Source organism: Mus caroli, chromosome 1 (assembly GCF_900094665.2).
Source record: "Mus caroli chromosome 1, CAROLI_EIJ_v1.1, whole genome shotgun sequence".
NCBI classification, from domain to species: Eukaryota; Metazoa; Chordata; class Mammalia; order Rodentia; family Muridae; genus Mus; species Mus caroli.
In genome coordinates this window covers 58,554,477-58,573,642 of record NC_034570.1, presented here as the reverse complement: position 1 = coordinate 58,573,642, position 19,166 = coordinate 58,554,477, and the positions used below count along the sequence as shown (strand labels likewise).

The 19,166-nt window shown below is 45.0% G+C and overlaps 1 protein-coding gene across 3 annotated transcripts; it reads left to right on the top strand.

Moving 5' to 3' along the window:
- The first annotated feature begins 5,582 nt into the window (after window positions 1–5,582).
- On the top strand, window positions 5,583–19,100 carry Mettl21a (methyltransferase like 21A). 3 transcript variants are annotated; one of them, XM_021167306.2, is made up of 4 exons: window positions 5,583–5,653; window positions 6,387–6,558; window positions 7,701–7,812; window positions 15,091–19,100. In XM_021167306.2, exons 2-4 carry the CDS (start codon window positions 6,412–6,414, stop codon window positions 15,486–15,488), a joined length of 657 nt encoding a protein of 218 aa, XP_021022965.1. In that variant the 5' UTR covers window positions 5,583–5,653; window positions 6,387–6,411; the 3' UTR covers window positions 15,489–19,100. The 3 variants fall into 3 exon arrangements, with proteins under 3 accessions (XP_021022965.1, XP_029337902.1, XP_021022984.1); XM_029482042.1 differs by having other exon boundaries at window positions 5,615–5,819; XM_021167325.2 differs by having other exon boundaries at window positions 5,615–5,884.
- Window positions 19,101–19,166: the final 66 nt, after the last annotated feature.

Here is a 19,166-nt window from a genome sequence, read left to right as displayed (position 1 = left end):
AGGGTCAGTGACAGTGAGGGGACAGGACCAAGGGCATTTGCGCTGGTGTGCTATTTTGTCCTACAGTGGACAGAAAGATGAACCAGAGATCATGCTTCTGTGCCGCAAGTTGCTTTTTTTTTTTTTTGAGACAGTCTCACTGTAGGTAAGATCCGACTGGCCTGAAACTCACTATGTAGACAGAGATCTTCCTGTCTCTGCCTCCTGAGTGATGGGATTAAAAGCCTGTGCCACCACAGCTGGCCTGCTGTGCCACAAATATTTTCTAACTTTCTAACACATATTCAGGACAGGGTTGTTTTGGCAAATGTATGTCCAGTTAGCATCACTAAATCATGTATGAGGAACGGACAGAATGTCTGTGTTCTGTCTACAGGATTTACTAAAAACAACCCCAAAACAAAAACAAAACAGAACAAGAAAACCCACCATTAACCTGTTCATTAGGATCCTGAGTGGTATTGAGTAGTATGTATCAGACACGCAAGTAACATTACACACAAGAAATGGTGCTTTATCCCATTATCCTGGTGCCCATGGGGCCCAGTAGTCCACATGTATCCACGAAGGGCTTAGGACTAGAAATACCTAGAATCTGGCAGCTGTGCCTGTGGGTTTCTGCAAGCATCTGCTTTTCTGCTCACACAGCACTCTGACAACAGCCCCTACAAGTGTGATTTTATATCGTCTTTGTTCAAGGGACCAGCCAGATTCAGTGTGTTAGGATTGTTTTCCTTCTGCAAAGAACACCACCAAAAACAACTCAAAGGGCTTAATCTAATTAAAGAACTTAATGGCTCACACAGTGGAAAATTCTAGGCTGGCTGGATCCAGGTGGTTAGAGGTCACTAACAGGAGCTGCCTCTCCCTGTCAGGACTGAAAAAGTGCCCTTTTTTGTTTAATGTTGCTAGAGCGTCAGATACATACAACCCAGGATCCCAATGAATAGGTGAATGAATGAGTGTGTGTGTGTATAAGTAAATCATGTAGACAGAACGTCAACATTCTGTCCTCTAACCAGTTTTCACTGGCTCAGTTCTCTTGGATCAGATAACAACTAACTGGCTGGACTCAAGGTCCTCTCCTTCACCAACAGCCTGGTTTTCTGAGAATGTCGAAAAGCCACAGAATGGGCTCTGGTCAAGCTTTGGCTCAGCCACATTTTCACTTCTAGTCCATGTGGACTTCAGATGGAAGGATGTGCCCAGAGGTCAGGCCCAGGACCCACCTTAGAACTGGATCCTAAGATAGCACACCCCAAATATACAACAGTAAGAGCAATTGTTCTGTGCTGTGTCCTGTTGGGGGAAGAATTCTAAGTAGGAACCCAGTTCCTTCCTCGTTTTGTAGTGGTCATCTCTTTATCCTTATTTGATAGATGGAAAGCAGAAACAAATCCCCACAACCAATAGTCTCCAACGTATAATAGTCTGACCTTAATGACAGTGTAAAGATGACGTGCATTTAATAGAAACCGTACTTTGAGCTTGGAGCTTTTCCCAGGCTGGTGATAGATGCAGCAGGAACCTCCCTTGGGATGCTGAACAGTGCAGCAAGCTACAGCTTCCAGTCAGCAGCACAGAGGGCTGTCTGCAGCAGTCTGTGTTGCTAAGCTGCTCGCTGCTCCTTACGTGCAGTGTATTCTGTGCATTCTCAACTCAGTATTGTTTTACTGGCAATGGGCTGAGCCGATTCAGAACTTGGACCCCAGAAGCTGGACTTTTGACCATTCGTAGGAGAGACCTGCTCCAGGAAAACAGGAAATAGACAGCAAACAGGCAGCAAAAGCAGATGCCCACAGCGACTCTGACTCCTTCTCTGTGAAGCCTTAGGCTGGACTTCCAGCTTGGTCAGAGGCGAGGAGAAGAGTAAGGAATCAGGTCGTAGCAAGGTGACTGCTGCTTCTGTGACCCAAACATGGACACATTCCAGAAAACAGGAAGGACAGAAGAAGTGTCCTTCTCTGCGATTCTTCTTGAAGGTGCTGCGTGATGGCAGTAGGCAGCAGTTCTTGTTTTGTTGATGAAGAGGTGTTGCAGGGTAGAGCTGGGGGCAGGGATGGGTCAGTGGGTAAGACACTTGCCATGTAAGTGAGGGCCTGAGTTGGGCCCATGGTCCCCAGGACCAGTAAGGCCATGTGTTTATACCTAGTGTTCTTACAGTGAGCTAGAAGACAGGAGGCCTCCCAAAGCCTGCAGGTCAGCTGACCTGGCATAGGCAGCTGTGGACAACAATGACATCCTGTCCCAAATGAGGGCTGCACCCAGGGTTTTCCTTTGACTTCCACTGAGGTGCCATGGCACACACGCAGCTGTACATACATATACCTCCCCCTCTCATCTCCCCTCCCTCTCTCCCCCCACCCACACACACGGGGGCGAGGAGCAAATGAGCAAGAGAGCTAGATTTATTGCAGCAGGGAGGGAACTTCCCACTTATCTATATTTAATAATCGTGTCTTTGAACAAGCTGACAGTAGACAGTAACAGAAGAAAAGGCGATTTCATTTTATGCATGGGTGAACCAGAGGAAAGGAAAATGAATACCCCTAAGCCTTCATGAGATCTGGAAACTTAGAGAGGATCCCGGATTACAGAGAGCAACAGGAGCATGGGCCTCCTTGAGGAAGGTGTTGAGAGCAAGCTGTGAGAGGAAGGAGGGAAAGTCTGAGAATATATTGGTGAGACCCAAAAGCTCCTGGGTAAGGAAAGTTGCTCAGAGTGACAGAAACCATCTGAACATGACAGTGACCTCCTGTGGTTCTGCCTCCTCTAGTTGAGGAGCTTCACAAGGGAGAGTGTACATGACCATCAGTTTCTTTTCAGAAAGCTATCTGAAGAGGTGAAGCAAACTCAAGAGAAAGCCCCTAGTAACATCCGTAGAAAATAGCATCCCCAGCAACTGCACTTCAGCGTGGCATTCCCCGAACTACTTCACTGTCAGCTAACTGCCTCTGGCCTATTTGTATGTAGCCTACTCTGAGTGTGCAGGAAGGCGGCCAGCCATCACTCTGTGAAGGGGCTACTACACATCTGGAGGGGAACCAAGCTCGTTCCCTATCTGTTTTGTCATATCCCAGGAAAGGACCACAGGAAGGAGCCCAGGGCATCTTTCTCGAAGGAAAAAGCACAATCATTATATTTAGATATATTTCCAAATCACCCCCAGACAATGCAAAAAGTAGACCCTTTTGCATATCCTCAGCAAAACTGAAAGGAAGGCCAGGGATGTTGGCTCACAAATCAAGATCTCATTCAGCAAGCCGAGGCAGGAGGATTGTCATGAGTTTAAGACAAGGCCAGGCAGTAGAGCGAGAACCTGCCTGAAAGGAAACTGAACAACCAAAACCAAGGGAGGCTGCCAGTGAAGTGTCCTCTCTGTTCTTAGAGGTACACCGTGGTTAAGGAGTCAAGTCCTCTTAACTGACAATGACACCGGGGAGTCAAGAGGACTAGGAAGATCTTATAAGCCTTGAAGGTCTCCAAGAATTCCTACCTTGCCAAACAGTCACACTAAAGCATGTACCTCATTAATTTTGTATGACTCTTTTGAGGGCACATACATATGTTTACTGTATGTGTGCTTTGTGCATACAGGGGACTGAAGAGGACACTGGGTCCCTGGCACTTAGGTGGAGTCTTGGATCTTTGTGAGGCATTATGTGGGTGCTGGGTTCTGAACCTGCATCCTTTGCAAGAGCAACAGGTGCTCTCAACCACTAAGTCATCTCTCCAGCCCTCTACCTCACTCATATTGGAAGTCTCCCAAGTTGTTAGCACCCCCCGTTGTGGTACCACGTAAGCAATGCTGCAGCATGCTCTGTTCTCCACGGTTACAAGGTTTCTTTCTTACTCCTGTTTCAGTTGTGAAGCTCCAACCGGGGACCTGGTGCTAAAGAGAGCCTGAATGTTAAGACACAAGCCTTGGCTAGGCATGGTGACACACAACCTGTAATCTCAGCACTTGCCAGTCTGAGGCAGGTGCATCTGAGTTTGAAGCCAACCTGGTATATATAGTGAGTTCCTGGACAGACAAGGCTATGTAGAGAAGAGAGATCCTGTTTTAAACTAAACCAAACCAAAGTCCTGGAGTAGTGAGAAAGGAGCAACTACACAGTTGTGAGGGGCTCTTTCACCCACGTTCTGATGGTAAGAACAATTTGTATGGTCAAGTATGAACTACGGATAGGAAAATCCCTGGGAAGGGTATTAAAGACAGGCATATAGCAGGCTGAGCACTTAAACATGTACTCTATCAAATGCTCATTTCTCTCTCCCCCAAGGATTAAACAAGTCTTTCTTCTCAGATATTTAGAGGCTCACCAGTGGTTTCTGTTTGTGCTCTCTTTAATGTCTACACTGCTATAGACGTTGATTTTCCTAAGTGGATGTGTGCCCTTTCTAAGCAAGTCGGCAATAATTCCAACACTGGGAGCTAGGAGGGGCAAAAGGAACACCTCTCGTTGGCAGTGTGCTGGAGAGCTTGGGGGAAGTTTTAAAGTCATATACATATGTATGCAATCCTCCCCTGTGTGTGTATACATTTTCAGTGGAAAGATGGAGAATAGGGAGACAGAATGGCTAGCTAGATTCCAGGAATCTGGGGAGGTCAACCCATTTACATTTTTGAACGTTTTTCTGACCCAAAGTCTACACTTTCCTGTGCCTATTGTAGGTCCCCAAAAGAAAGAAATAAAACAGAAAATACACGGAAGAAAGGTATTTCTTCTTCTAGTAACTACATATCAACGTGCGTATTCACCGATGAAATTGGATTAGCTCTTTCTAGTGCAAAAAAGTGAGATTTAATAATAAGAAAAGGTAACGGGGAAGCTGAGAAGCCGAGATAGCACAAAGCCATGGAGCAAGTAAGGAGAAAACTTACTAAGAGAAAAATGGAGGAAGAAAAGACCCAAACAGGAAACTCAGTAACTTGAGGAAAGGGCTCTTACTGGTCCCCAGTTTACTGCAGGCCACTTGCCCCCAGTCTCCCGCAGCTGGTGCTGGAATGTGGAGGTCAGGCGCGCCCCCTGCCGGCCAGGAGAGGCGAGGGCAGTCGCAGCTCGGCAGGGTCCTGCACGCGGAGACCCTTTGGTGGCCAGGTCCGGGGATGGAGTTTGCAGCCGAGGCTGCGGGCCAGGATTTAGAAAGGCGTCCGCTTCGGCAGCTGGGTGGCGGCGTGGAGCGACGCGAGCGCCCGAGCGCATGTGGTCGGGCTCAAAACCGGGCTTGGGCGCCGCACGCCCACTCCCCAGCCGCACCGTGGTTAGGGATGCTCGGTAGCGTCTCTCCCACTTCACTGCCACCAAACGCGGTGACTACGTTTAGTTCTCTACTTCGCTACGCATCCTTGGGCGCCAACGTCGCCGACTAACTGTCCACTTTAAGGTCGGCCTTTCTCCCTTGCAAGGCACCCCACGCCCCTGTGCACTCGCCCTCCCTGGCGCCCCCAAACCGTAGGGCCTCACAGGAACGACACAGCACGGGCCAGGGGGAAGCGGTGGTACCGGGGAAGGGGACCGGAAATCCGCGTCTCCCTTCCCCCGGAACCAGCTTCCACCGCCTTCTGCCAATCTAGCCTTTTAAGGAGGAGCTCCGCACAGCGACTGGGCAAGGCTGTGCGCTTGCGCGGCTCGGGCACCCTCCCGGAACCGTGAGTAACTACGTGGAGGCACTGCAGGGTGGCCAGCGGGCTGTGTCGGCGCCAAGCCTCCACCGGAGGGTCCGAAAGGAGTCTCTGCAGTGCCCTGCTCCCACCCGCGCTGGGTTCCCGGGACTCTTAAGTGGGCGCGAGGGAAGCGCATCTGTGGCCCCCAGGTGTCGTGCGGGACGTGCTTTTTGTCCCGCGGGTTGTCCGCCAGTATTGTCGACTCCAGCGCCCAGGGTGACTCCATTCACTCTGCCGTAGGGAGCCTTCTAGGGTCAAAAGGCAGGGCGAACCCTTAGGATTTAGCAGAAATACGCATTTGGCTCCTTTGTCCTAGCTGAACATGAGGATGTAGGTTGGCGGACCAAACAAAAATTTAAAAAAAAAAAAATGTGGGAGCTGGGTCCGGACAGATCAGGTGCCCAGGGCTGTCACTGACATCGTGTACCTTTCTTTATGTAACTCCAAACCCAAGTAGTAACAGGAGCCTGTAGGGTACCACAGTAGTTAGAGATGTCTAGGTGTTTCCTCCTCAGAGTTATTAGTTGACACCAATTCAGAGCCAATTTTCACTTCCCTCAAGTCTCGGAGGAAAAACTGTTGAAGAAATTGGATGCACCTCAGTCTATTTCTTAGTTTGAACTTGTAATAGCGTCAACAGCTTTTCCAAGTTACTTAAGTAAGATACAGCACACAACTTCTGACTCTGGTGTCACTCAGGATTCTTTTTGCATGACAGGTCTCAGCAGAGATAGACGGAAGAAATGGCCCTGGTACCCTATGAGGAGAGCGCGGCAATAGGGCTCCAGAAACTCCATAAGCCTTTCGCCACCTTCTCTTTTGCGAACCACACCATCCAGATCCGTCAGGACTGGAGGCAACTGGGAGTTGCTGCAGTGGTGTGGGATGCGGTAAGTCAGCACGGCAGGGCCTTTGAAAACATCCACAGCTGCAAGACTGTATTCTAAAAAGGAAATTGATGACTTTATTGAGATATGATTCATATATAGTCTCCACCAATGTAAAGTCTGCAAAAACACTGGGTGGTTCAGCACATCCATAGTAGTACATCCATTACATTATTTACAGTTTTTCATGGTCCCTGCATCTCCTTGACCACCAGGCATTCCCTTTGCCCCCTTACATACATTGCACTTTGCAAAGCTGAGGGAAGTGAAATGACTTAGTTAGCTGCCCAGTGAGGACCGGAAGACTGAAAAGAAAGCGTGGGCCTGACTGCTCTGGGCACTCATTAAGTTCGTTTCTGAAAAACCACACAAAGAATGTGTAGAGGCAGAGTCTGAAACTGATGTCATGGTTTCAGTTTTTCTTGGTTTGGAAAGATTATTGCTTTTCTGCTTCTTATGAAGAGTCTGACTTCAGCTGTTAAATAAATGATTGGCTTAAAGACTTAGTTATACTCCTAGGGTATAGCTCCGGCGGGGGCGAGGGAGGGGTAAAAATTATCGAGTTGTAAGCAAATGCTCATTCAGCATGTGAAATTCCAAAACCCGCTGATGCCCAGAACATGCCCATGGTCCCTGTGGGACAGTGACTCAGCGTCAGGGCTCAGGCAGCTGTGAGCACTGAGACTCGTCTTTCTAGCATGGCTTAGGAACCAGACAGCCCCTTGAAGAAAATGAAAGATTCACGTCATTTCTTCCAGAGCAGTTTTGTAAACTTCATGGAGATGTGCTGTGACACAGGAGGAAATGAAGCTTTTTAAGCTAAGCTGGCCGGTAGCTAGCTCACTGTTAGTAAGAGGCTTGGGGCACACTGTTTGCTCTAATATGTTACCTTGTAGCAGCAGCAGCAGAGGCTGCGGCAGCAGCAGCAGTGGCAGCGGCAGCAGCAACTAAGTTCCTGTGCTTTGGGAATTGTACTTTTCAGGCAGGGAGGGAGGGAGAGGAGAGGGAGGAGAGAAGAAAGGAAGGGGGAGAATAGGAGTATCTTCGTTCACTGTTTCTTCCTGCCAGCATTCGGCATCCTGAAGTGACACAGCTCTGCAAACGCTTGCTGACCTCAGTCGTGTTCACATTGTGTTTTGACTCAGGCTGTCGTCCTTTCCATGTATCTGGACATGGGTGCTGTGGAGCTCAGGGGCTGCTCTGCTGTGGAGCTGGGTGCTGGCACAGGGCTGGTGGGCATAGTGGCTGCCCTGCTGGGTAAGTGCAATGGTCTGGCTCACCCCTTAGTGAGCAGAACTTATTGAGAGGTACACTTGCTGTTTCCATAGCAGAAAACACATGGTTGGGATTCCCCTTTCTGAGTTAGCTTCTCCCTCCCATCCTGTAGACAATAACCCTTGTATACAGTCTCTTTGGTTTAAAATGTCCGTAGACTACCAGACTTACAATCCCGTGAGGTAAGTACAACAGACAAGCATAATCCTTTCTTGTTGAGGAAAGGGCTGGTTTTTTTCCTCCTAGGGAGGGTGGGGCCTTCAAGTATCCCCCACTGACATTTTAAGAAATTATATTAACAGTATAATTCTTAGTTGATAACAATCTATCTATCAACCTTTATCTGAGACAGGCATTTATTAATTTTTTTTTTTCTTGCTGGAGACAATAGTCTCCTGTAGTCCTCCTGAGTAGCTGCGATTACAGACATGCTGCACCGCTGTGCGTGGCTACTTTGACCATTTTTAAATTGCATTGTTCTCTTTTTTCCCCCCCACTGTTGACTTCTTTCTACAACTTCTGACTCATTGTTTAAGTTGTCCGTGATAACTAAGTTTTAGTTCAGCATCTTTCATGCCAACCACCCAAGTATTGTCATCTGGGGCTCTTCTTACGGTGTGGTTTCTGATTCCGTGGCTCTGGAGTGGGGCTTTAGAGCTTGTTTTGTAAAAAGCTCCCAGGATAATTATGCCAATGCTACAGGTTCTCAGAGCACACTAATAGTGTGTGTGTGTGTGTGTGTGTGCGCGTGTGTGTGTGCGTGCATGCACGTGTGCGTGTGTGCATGTGTGTGCGCCTGCCTGGGATTACAGAGCCTTGAATTATTTGTGCTCTACCCATGCTTTAGGCCCAACCTAAGCCCCTCTTGTCCCACCCTTTTTTTCCTTCTGATTCCTTTTCTGTTTCAGTGCCGAGTTCTGTGTTGTTTTGCTCAGTCTTGATTAGAGAGGCGGAGATGGTGGACATAAGTATCTTAGAGCCGGAGAGATGGCTCAGTGGTTAGGAACCCTGGCCGCTCTTCCAGAGGACCTGGGTTTGATTCCATCCCCCACATGGCTGCTCAGAAAAGCCTGTAACTTCAGTGCCAGCGGATCCAGCATCCTCTTCTGGCTGTGTAGAATCTGTGTAAGTGCTACACAGACACGTACCCAGGCACAACACCTATCCACGTGAAACTGAAGGTTAACATTTTTAAGGTACATATCGATTGATTCTTCTGTCTGTCTGGAAGCAAAATAAGCCATTGGTGAGACTCTTGTTGGCCGTGTGTCATTTTTTTATCCTTCAATGGTCCTTATAAACATTACCATGGATGTCATATATTATTTTTAATTTTGTTTTTCAACTGAATCTGGCATTTTGAGATATTAAGCCACATTTAGTGTCCTTATCAGCAGAGATTCAGGACTCAAAGAAATGTCAGCTCAAACGAGGTTCTTGGTATGCTAACTAGTCCTCCCCCATCTCCCTCCTCCCCCGATTCTCTACTGTAAGCATAGGCTTCTTGCAAAGTTTTGTTGGCTGGTATAGAGACATGTTAGTGCATAAATCTATAGTTGTAGTTATAATTAATTTTGACACCTCGTTTGTTCCATTTGTTTGAGCGTGGCCACAGTGCTAACCTCTAAACACTGACTTCTCCATCTGTAAAATGGGGTAGTGATAGTATTTGCTCCTCAGTGAGGCTCAAGATGGGCTAGTTTCCATCTATATGTAATCAGCTAGGTGGTTAGCTCTTTAGCTGACAAAAGATGTGCTCTGTGATGTGTGAGTGTGTATGTATATATGTATGCATGTGTGCTATGTGTGTATGTGGTGTGTCTTAGTCAGGGTTTCTATTCCTGCACAAACATCATGACCAAGAAGCAAGTTGGGGAGGAAAGGGTTTATTCAGCTTACACTTCCATACTGCTGTTCATCACCAAAGGAAGTCAGGACTGGAACTCAAGCAGGTCAGAAAGCAGGAGCTGATGCAGAGGCCATGGAGGGATGTTCTTTACTGGCTTGCCTCCCCTGGCTTACTCAGACTACTCTCTTATAGAACCCAAGACTACCAGCCCAGGGATGATCCCACCCACAAGGGGCCTTTCCCCCTTGATCACTAATTGAGAAAATGCCTTACAGTTGGATCTCATGGAGGCATTTCCTCAACTGAAGCTCCTTTCTCTGTGATAACTCCAGCTGTGTCAAGTTGACACACAAAACCAGCCAGTACATGGTGTGTGTGTGTATATAGGCATTGTATGTGTATATGAATGTGTGTGTATGTATGCATGGTGTGTGTGTATATGTATGCATTGTGTATGTGTGTGTGTATACGTATGTATACATGATGTGTGTAAGTGTAAGTATGTGGTGTGTATGAGTGTGTATATGTATGTGGTATGTGTATGTATGTATGTGTTTATTTGTGTGTTCGTGTGGTATAGTTTAAAAGATCCTTATATTCAGTATATATTAATGCTGGAAATTAATACAGTGACAATTATTCCTTAACCAATCTTTTCCCAAATAACCACACAGAGACCTTTTAATATTACAATACCTTAGGGCTTAGCTGGGTAGACTCTCAACAAGCTCGACTAATTTAACCTGTCCACCCAGCCCCATCCAACCACGTGGACAGCTATACCTTCCAGGCCTGTAGTCACATCCATCTCTCTTCATGTCTCCTGGCAAAAAAGGCTTTCCTCCTTCTTTTCAGAGTTCCTGTCCCCTTCCCCGAAGTCCTACCTTCCACTTCCTGCCCAGTTAATTGTCCAGCAGATTTTTATTAAAGCCAATCAGAGAATGCTTTAGGTAGGTGAGGAAGGACAGACACAATTTCACACAGTGAGTGTACCACCAACAGTGTAGGGTAGGTGAGTGTGAGTGTGTGTATGTGTGTGTGTGTGTGTGTCGGTGGCTAGTCTGGGTGCTTCTGTTTTTAATGAGGAGTCTGGAGCCGTGGGATTAAAGAGGTCAAGGTTAGGTTCTTCAGGCGCTATTTTAGACTGAAGGATAGCAGTTGCTTCAGGTGTCTGTGTGTGTCTGAGGCTGAGGCTCTTCACTCATTCTTGAACAGTGCCAACTGCTCAGATACTGGGATACTTGGCTAGTTTGTGAGTAAGTCATGAACAAGCTAGGGCCTAGAGAGATGGCTCGGCAGTGATGAGCATATTGTGATGACCTGCTCTGCACAGCACTTCAGTTTGGTTCCCAGCACCTACATCAGGTGACTGACAATTGACTGTAAGTCCAGCTCAGGGGGATCCAACACCCTCTTCTGGACTCTGGGCACTTACACTCACACATGCATGCACACACACACACACACACACACAGAGTTTAAAACTTAAAAAGGGGCTGTAATGGGATCTGATGCCCTCTTCTGGTGTGTCTGAAGGTAGCTGCAGTGTACTTATATACAGAAAATAAATAAAGAATTCTTAAATAAATTAAAAAAACTTAAAAGGAAAAATGAGCCAACCATATTGAAGACTTTTTGGATATTTTTCTCTATAAAACTGATGTAACTTTATTACAAAAATAATTATCTTTGAAACAGGTGTCCTGTTTGCATTTTGATATATTTCCTTTCATACGCTTTTTTCGTCTGTATTTACATATTCACAGTTGTCATTATGGTTATATATGTTTGTGTGTCTGTACATGTGTGTGTGCATATCTTCATATGCCTATCATAAGCATTTGTGTTGCTATATGGCTTTCCTACTCAGTATGAAGTATTAGATAGGAGAGATTTTGATGTTAAAAATTGAGAGTAAGAAAGCTTTAAAAATAGAAACAGGACTAAAACATAGTGATTTTGAAACAGGAAAGGGGTTGATTGTTCCCTTTCTAAAGTTTGTGTTTTGCTAATCTTAGTCTATTGTCCCTGACTGCAGCGGTTACTTTAGAAAGTAAAGTGCCTGCTAGCTGGGCGGTGGTGGCGCACGCCTTTAATCCCAGCACTTGGGAGTCAGAGGCAGTCGAATCTCTGAGTTCGAGGCCAGCCTGGTCTACAGAGTGAGTTCCAGAACAGCCAGGGTTATACAGAGAAACCCTGTCTGGAAAAACCAAAACCAAAAACAACAACAACAAAGAAAGTGCCTGAGAGATCAGGGTAGGTACAAAAAGGTTAAAAGAAGTAAAGGATGCTCTGCGGAGTGTCAGTATTGGATGTGAGGCTTTCGAAGTGAAGGAGCAGTTCCTGTGTGGCAGATGGGCTGTGTATTCAGGGTCAGTAGAGTAGACCTGTGTCATAAGTAGGTCTGATCATGCGTTCTCAAGTGTTGACAGAGGGTTAGTAAGTAAGTCACCTCCCCAAGGTTGCAAAGCTATGAATCATGGTGAGACTTTGAAGCTACTTCTGACTTTCAAACTCAGAGCTTGAATTTTAAAAAAAAAAATCCCCTGAATCTTTATGCTAATTGGAAACTATTTCTAGATGGGGGGAAAAATCCCATTTTTGAAGATAGGACTTGGTAGGTTGGGTTGGGTCAGAGAATCTGCATTTAAAAAAATCTGTAATTTGATGCCCAGTTAAATCTGGAGACCCTGTCCTAAAATATAATGTTTAGGAAGATGCCGTCTGTTGAGTAGCTGCCATCCTATTACAGCTTTCTGCTGAGCCTTGGACCTGTGCTTCTGAAACGATCACGGCTCCCTGGCTCTTTCCCAGTACCTCAAGCGGCACAAGACAACACATGGACATCTCTTCCCTTTCCTCCTTGATTCGGAGTTGGTGCCATTGTCTACGCAGTCACCCAGGAGTTGGATAGGCTGTGTATTTAGTCTCATTCTTAGACCAGCCTTCAGTGACAAGTAGACCTGACTGACTTGCTGTTCTCTTCATGTGCTGTAATGAAGGGGACCACAGAGTTGATGGATTGTGGTTAGATTTCAAATTCAGTCGCCCTGGGCCTCTGTGGAGTCTGTCTCAACTATCTCTCTCTAATGCTGACTTAAGCCTTCACCGTCTCTCCCATGGATGACCATAGCCGCCTTCCACCTGGCCCTTCTGCTTTCTCAGACTTGCTTCAGGAGTAACTGCCAGATAGTTAGCTAAAGTGTACAATTAACTGATGTGCTCTGTGTTTAAACACATCTTTCTGTTGCTACGGACTCCATCCCGGGCTTGTATGCAGTTCATCAGCTTCTTCCATGTTTTGTGGAGTTTTACCTAGAATGGCCTTTCCCTTTCCCAGTTCATGTGGCCTTGTCTCATACGTAAGTTCAGGAGGTCCTTCCTTTGGCCTCTCCCTCTGGTGCACAGCTGCCCTGCCTCCCATTGCGTCATCCCACTGCGTCACAGTTATTCTTAGCTGTCTCTCACTCAGGACTGTGATCCAGGTAAGGGTTTTCTTGTTCAGCTTTGTGTCTTTTACATACATTACATGGTATATGTCTGAATGTTTAATCAAAAATAAAACAGTATTTGTAAACAAAAACTAAAAGCAATGACAAAGGTTTACACATTGTTTTCCGTTCCTGAGTGACAGCCCATTGTGTTTTTACTAGGTCCATTTTCATTGTCATTCATGGACTAAATTAGCTTGCTTTTCTATTAGCAGTACTTACCTTAGAGGAAAATATTTCTCACTCTCTTCTTGTTTGGTCCAACATCATGTCCTTCCTACCTTGCTCATGAGGCTGTAACCAACCTAGGTAAAAATTGGGTTCTCCTGCCAGGGTTCCCAGACCTGTGCTAGGTCAGCTCTGTGGCTGGAGTGAGCTGGAGTGAGCTGGCTGGCGGTGGTCACTTAGATATTTGTAAACTGGTAGATGTTAGGGTAACGTTCGGTTGATATTACAATCCTATGTCAGCTCTGGAATGCCTTGTAAGATAATAGTACCTACTTGGTAGAGATCTACTTGCTTTCCTATCCAGGATAGACTTAGAGAAGTTATCAGGGTTAAGTGCTGAGGTGACGCTTAAACGAGTAGAGCACTGTGTCCTGCTAAGAACTACACAGATATAAGGAAACAGTCAAACCAGGAAGGCTGCCTGCAGTTTTCATTATCAGAGAACAGTCATTGAATTGTGCTTATTGGGCAACACTGTGGGTGAATCATTAGAGTGGCATAGGCCCAGGCTTGGAGACTTGGACAGCTTGGGCATTTTGATTGGCAGCACCATCTGTAAAGCTCAGATTTAATTGCATACCGCCTTAGTGTTGTATCAAGAGAAGAAACACCTGGTGTGAGCTGCCACTGGAAGGGGTTGGGGTCCTTGGGGAGATTAGAAAAGTATGTATAAAGGAAAGATACTATTATGAAGGAATAAAACAATTGTAAGTTTTAGATTTTCTGATGTCAGAACTAGCCCTGACTCCACTTTGTAATGGTTTGATGTAGTTCAGTCTTCTTTTACCCACATTGGTTTAGAAAAGTAGATGTTACAGTTCACTGTCTAATAACCCATAAAGACAGATGAATGAAACACTGTGCCATCAATTCCTCCTCTGCATGTAGAACAGCATTTGGAGAACATGTTACACATGAACCTGGCACACACTAAGTCTGCACACTAACTCAGAAGACAGTTTCTCTTAAGTTATGTTGTATCACACAAACAGCTTAGCTGCTTCAGAATAGCATCGTAGTGGCCTGGAAATTCTCAGTAGCTGAGTTGTCTCTTGTGAGTGTGTTTTAACCTTAGTTCCTCTAAAGCAGACTTGTTTGTTTTTGTTTTTGTTTTTTTTTTTGAGACAGGGTTTCTCTGTGTAGCCCTGGCTGTCCTGGAACTCACTCTGTAGACCAGGCTGGCCTCGAACTCAGAGATCTGCCTGCCTCTGCCTCCCAAGTGCTGGGATTAAAGGCATGCGCCACCATGCCCAGCTTAAAGCAGAATTTTTTTGGTTTGTATTTGTATCTTTTTATCTTGATAGCTATATCCTGCTGCTTGATTTTCTATTCTTGGATTGTCCCTGAGCCCTACTGATTTGAAGGTTATGACCCAATGAATCCAGTTGAATGGTGACTACTCATGAAAGTTGGAGAATTCAGGAGCACTGGCTTGTGTTACTCTGTGACTCTACAATATACTAGAACCACGTTGGCAAACAGTAGGCATGGCACAGAAGCAAGCTGATCATTTATTTCTATTTACACAGCATAAAGAGTTCTGCTCTGGTCTGGTTACCTGCCTGTAGAAGGGTATGGTATTCTGCATAATAGCTGGGTATTTAGAGAATGCCTTGTGTTAACTAGATAAGACTCTCCATTTACTACGGTCGTACGATGTTCACCTTCCTTTCCTTTTGTTCCACATTGTAGGTGCTCAGGTGACTATCACGGATCGAAAAGTAGCATTAGAGTTTCTTAAGTCAAACGTTGAAGCCAACTTACCTCCCCATATCCAACCTAAGGTTGTTGTTAAGGAGCTGACTTGGGGACAAAATTTGGAAAGTTTTTCACCTGGAGAATTTGATCTCATACTTGGAGCTGATGTCATATACTTAGAAGATACCTTCACAGACCTTCTTCAAACACTGGGACATCTCTGTAGCAACAATTCTGTGATTCTTTTAGCTTGCCGAATCCGCTATGAACGGGATAGTAACTTCTTAACAATGCTGGAGAGGCAGTTCACTGTGAGTGAGGTTCACTACGATCCTGAGAAGGACGTACACATTTACAAAGCACAGAAGAGAAACCAGAGGGAAGACTTGTAGTGGGCAGTATTTTCTAAGAATTGAATGTACCAGGGAAGGTCTTACAGCTAGAACTGTTAGCCATGTTAATGACGTGACTGACTGCAAGTCAGTTCGCTCAGAGCTGCACATGTGTACTTTGTAGACGGTGCCTTGCCTCATAGCTGTAACTGTCAGCCAGATTGGCTCCCTTCTGCAAGTGGACATGTGAGGTCTGGCTGGTGTTTATTCCTTATCCTGTGTGCTCACTGGGTAAGCAGTCCCCACTGATGGAGACTGGTGACCTGGAGAGTCAGTCATACATTCTGGGATGGATTTTGTCTCAGTTTCCTTGTCTGCTGAGTGTAAGCAGATTTATTACATATATTCCCTGAAATGTGTGTACTGTTGGAGTCTCTTGTGTTAGTCTTTTTTTGTGTTAGATAAGGCCTTACTTTCTCTTCGGCTGTGGGCTGGACTGAAACCGCAGGCCAGGCTGACCTCAAGCTCGCAGTGGTTCTCTTCCCGGGATTACAGGTGTGTGCCATGCCACCTGGCTGACTGCTTAGTTCTTAAGCACCCTGAGATGGAGATGAGTTCTCTGGGTCTCATATCACACCTTTTTACCAGATTTCAGGAGTAAGGATATAAGCAAAGAAATAAAAATAAAATTTTACATTTGAAACTACCTAAACTTGTAGGTTAAAAATACTTCTAAAACCATGCTTTTGTTTGTTTCAACTTTGCTGTTTCTCAGTTTTGCAGTATCTATTTCTTAGGGTTTGTTTGTTTTTTTCCTTCTAGTATGTCAGTTTTTCAAAGTTCAATCTCGTTTCTTCACAAAGGTTAGCTCCCAAGGAGCAGTCTGTATTGCACCTATAATCACCCATTTGGTCTACAGCTCCTGGTGGGCTGCAAGCTGCGGGGAGGCCTTGCAGCTTTGCTTCCCCAGGGTCCAGTAAAAACCAAGTCATCAAAGAGAATTCCAGTTATAAGTAATTGATGTTTCGTGGTGCTAGGGATCAAAAACCAGGGTTTTACGGAACTTGGCAAACATTAGCCTTGAGTTATTACATTCCCCAGCCAGGTTACTAGTTTTTTTGTTTTCTCTGGGTAGACTTTATGAATAATGTTATCAGTACAAGCTTCTTCTTTTACATTAAAGCTTAACTAAAAGCTCAAGCGATTTGGAGCACAGGTATTATAACTGCACAGTGGCAGTGGTAATAGAAATTTGTTCTCTGATTGGTCTTTTACATCTATGTGTTCTGGTCATTAGGGCACACCCTTGGCCTGAAGAAAATACCCATAAAGGGGTGCAACTGTCAGGAAATATATCCCTTTACATAGAAATCAGAATTGTAATTCACCCAACTATAATGAACTGAATAGTAGATTTTTAAAATTTGGTATTTTAATTGTGTGCCTGTGTGCAGATATGTGCATATAGTGCATATAAAAGCTAGAGTCATTGCAACCTGTGTAGCTAGAATTACAGGTTGTGAGCTGCCTGGGTGCTGGAAATTAAACTTAGTCCTCTGAAAGAGCGGCAAATGTTCCTTACCACTGCAACCACCTATCTAGGGCCTGAATGCTAGATTCTTTTCAGGTAGACTCCTGTTACTGCTATTTCAGACATACAGTCTAGCCATGTTGCCCAGGCTAACCAGGAACAACTCCTACCAGCACCTCCCTAGCAATGGAGTTACAGATGTATGCCATCACTCCCAGCTTGCCTGCAATCTTGTCTTAACAGATCCAGTTTATACTGGAAACAGCACACCACTGAATTTTGGGTGGTCATAAAAGGCAGCTCAGTAACATCAGTGCATTAAAAAAAAAAGCTCTTTATGATTATCTAAATGTACCATGTTATGTCTGCTTTTCTTTCCTAATCCAATCTGTCTCAAGAAATGGATTCTCAGGCTGTTAAACATAACAAAGCATACTCTCAATAATGAAGTTACTCGAATGTGTGTAAGACTGACCAATCAATAATCAATGGCATTTCACTACTATACTTTTCTTTGCCCTTTGAGACCTGGTCTCATTAGTCCAGGATGATTTTAAACTGATCCTCCAGTCTCAGTCTCTTGCACTTTGCTATATATCCCCAGAGAATTGTTATTCTTTATTGCAAGCATTTTCTACTAGTTCTTTAACAGAACAGAATCTTAAAGTGCTTAAACAAAACAAAACACAACCAATCCTATACAGTGTTGGTTAAGTTGTGCTGGAATCCAGCACCTGACTTTTATGAGTTAGTAGAAGGCATGGGTTTCTGTGTTCTAACCTTTCTGCTGCTCTTCCCTGTCTCATAAAAAAGTAGCAGTCAAGTTCTTTACAGAACAAGGGGTGTCACTGTGTTGAGAGGCTGCACTAGCAAGCTGTGTTCTCACACTCGCACAAGCTGAATAATCTAGGCAGTCTTCAGTTGTGCCTCAACATTTGAAGACTTGTTAACTCATAGGTTCTTAATGCTGTAAAATGGTAAATACTTCTTGGCATAGCCAGGAAAGGGTTAAGTTTAAAAATCCTGAGACAGTCTCAGGAAAACAAAACAAACAAACAAACAAAAAACCAAACCATTGTCAACATGGGGGCAGAAGGGAAAACCAACCGACTAGAAAAAGTGTATACACATCATAGCCTTGTGTAAACCTGGCTCTGCTATTCCAGTTCTTTCAAAACCAACAGAGTCAGACATAAAAGTAAAGGGATGCAGTCCAGCGTTAAATCACTTGCTTAGCATGTCAGAGAGAGCCCAGGGTTCAATCCCGGCATACTTGAAGATGGAGGATGTAGTAGAACGTGGGACTAGTATGAACACTACTGGGTTTAATTCCAGTGTCCTAGAAACATGTTTCATGAAAAAAGCTAGACACAAAGTCATATCCACATTACGATCCCATTTATTTGAAATTTCTAAACTTACAGAAGCAGATTGTGGGTTGCCAGAGGCAGGAGGACACAGGGGAAGGATAACTGTTCTACTAAGTGGTGCAGGGTTTTATCCAGATGATGGAAATGTTTGTGAACTGCACAGGAATGGTAGTTGCCCAAGTGTGTGAATGCAAATGGGTCACTTTATGATTCTGTTAACCATTTATCAGTTAAAAAGCAAGAATAATATATTCATCGCTGGAAATGAGCCTGCCTTCCACTTGATGTTAGTCTTTATCTGGAGAATGCTTAAAACTGAAGAAAATTCAGTCTCAGGCAAGGTGGCATGGATGAACAGTGCTTTCCTGGGCTTGACCGTCAACTTAATGGAAAGTGGCACCGTGTGTATGACATGGAAAATGCCTGAAGGGACAGATTTGGAGGAGAAATTTGTTCTGTTTGGGACCTGTGCTTCCCATCTAACAAACACATGGAAGTCTAGAATTCATTGTAGAGGAAAGGGATACCAGCTATATACAAAGTTATATTCTTGGAGGACTATTTTAGATTTTGAGAAGTACTTTTCTCCTGTTACTCTAGTTCCTAGGTCCTCAAATGAATGCCAAGTCACAGCTACAGGAAGATAGGCATTATTATCTTTCCGAGGCCCAATAGCTTCCAAGTGATATGATCACAGGCTGAACTGCCTGGTACAACTCTGGTTTACACCTGCCTTTCAGGTTGTGACTTTTTTTTTTTTTTTAAGGGATCTCACTATGTAGCTCTGGCAGTCCTGGAACTCATTTATGTAGACCAGGCTAGCCTCTGTCTCCCAAA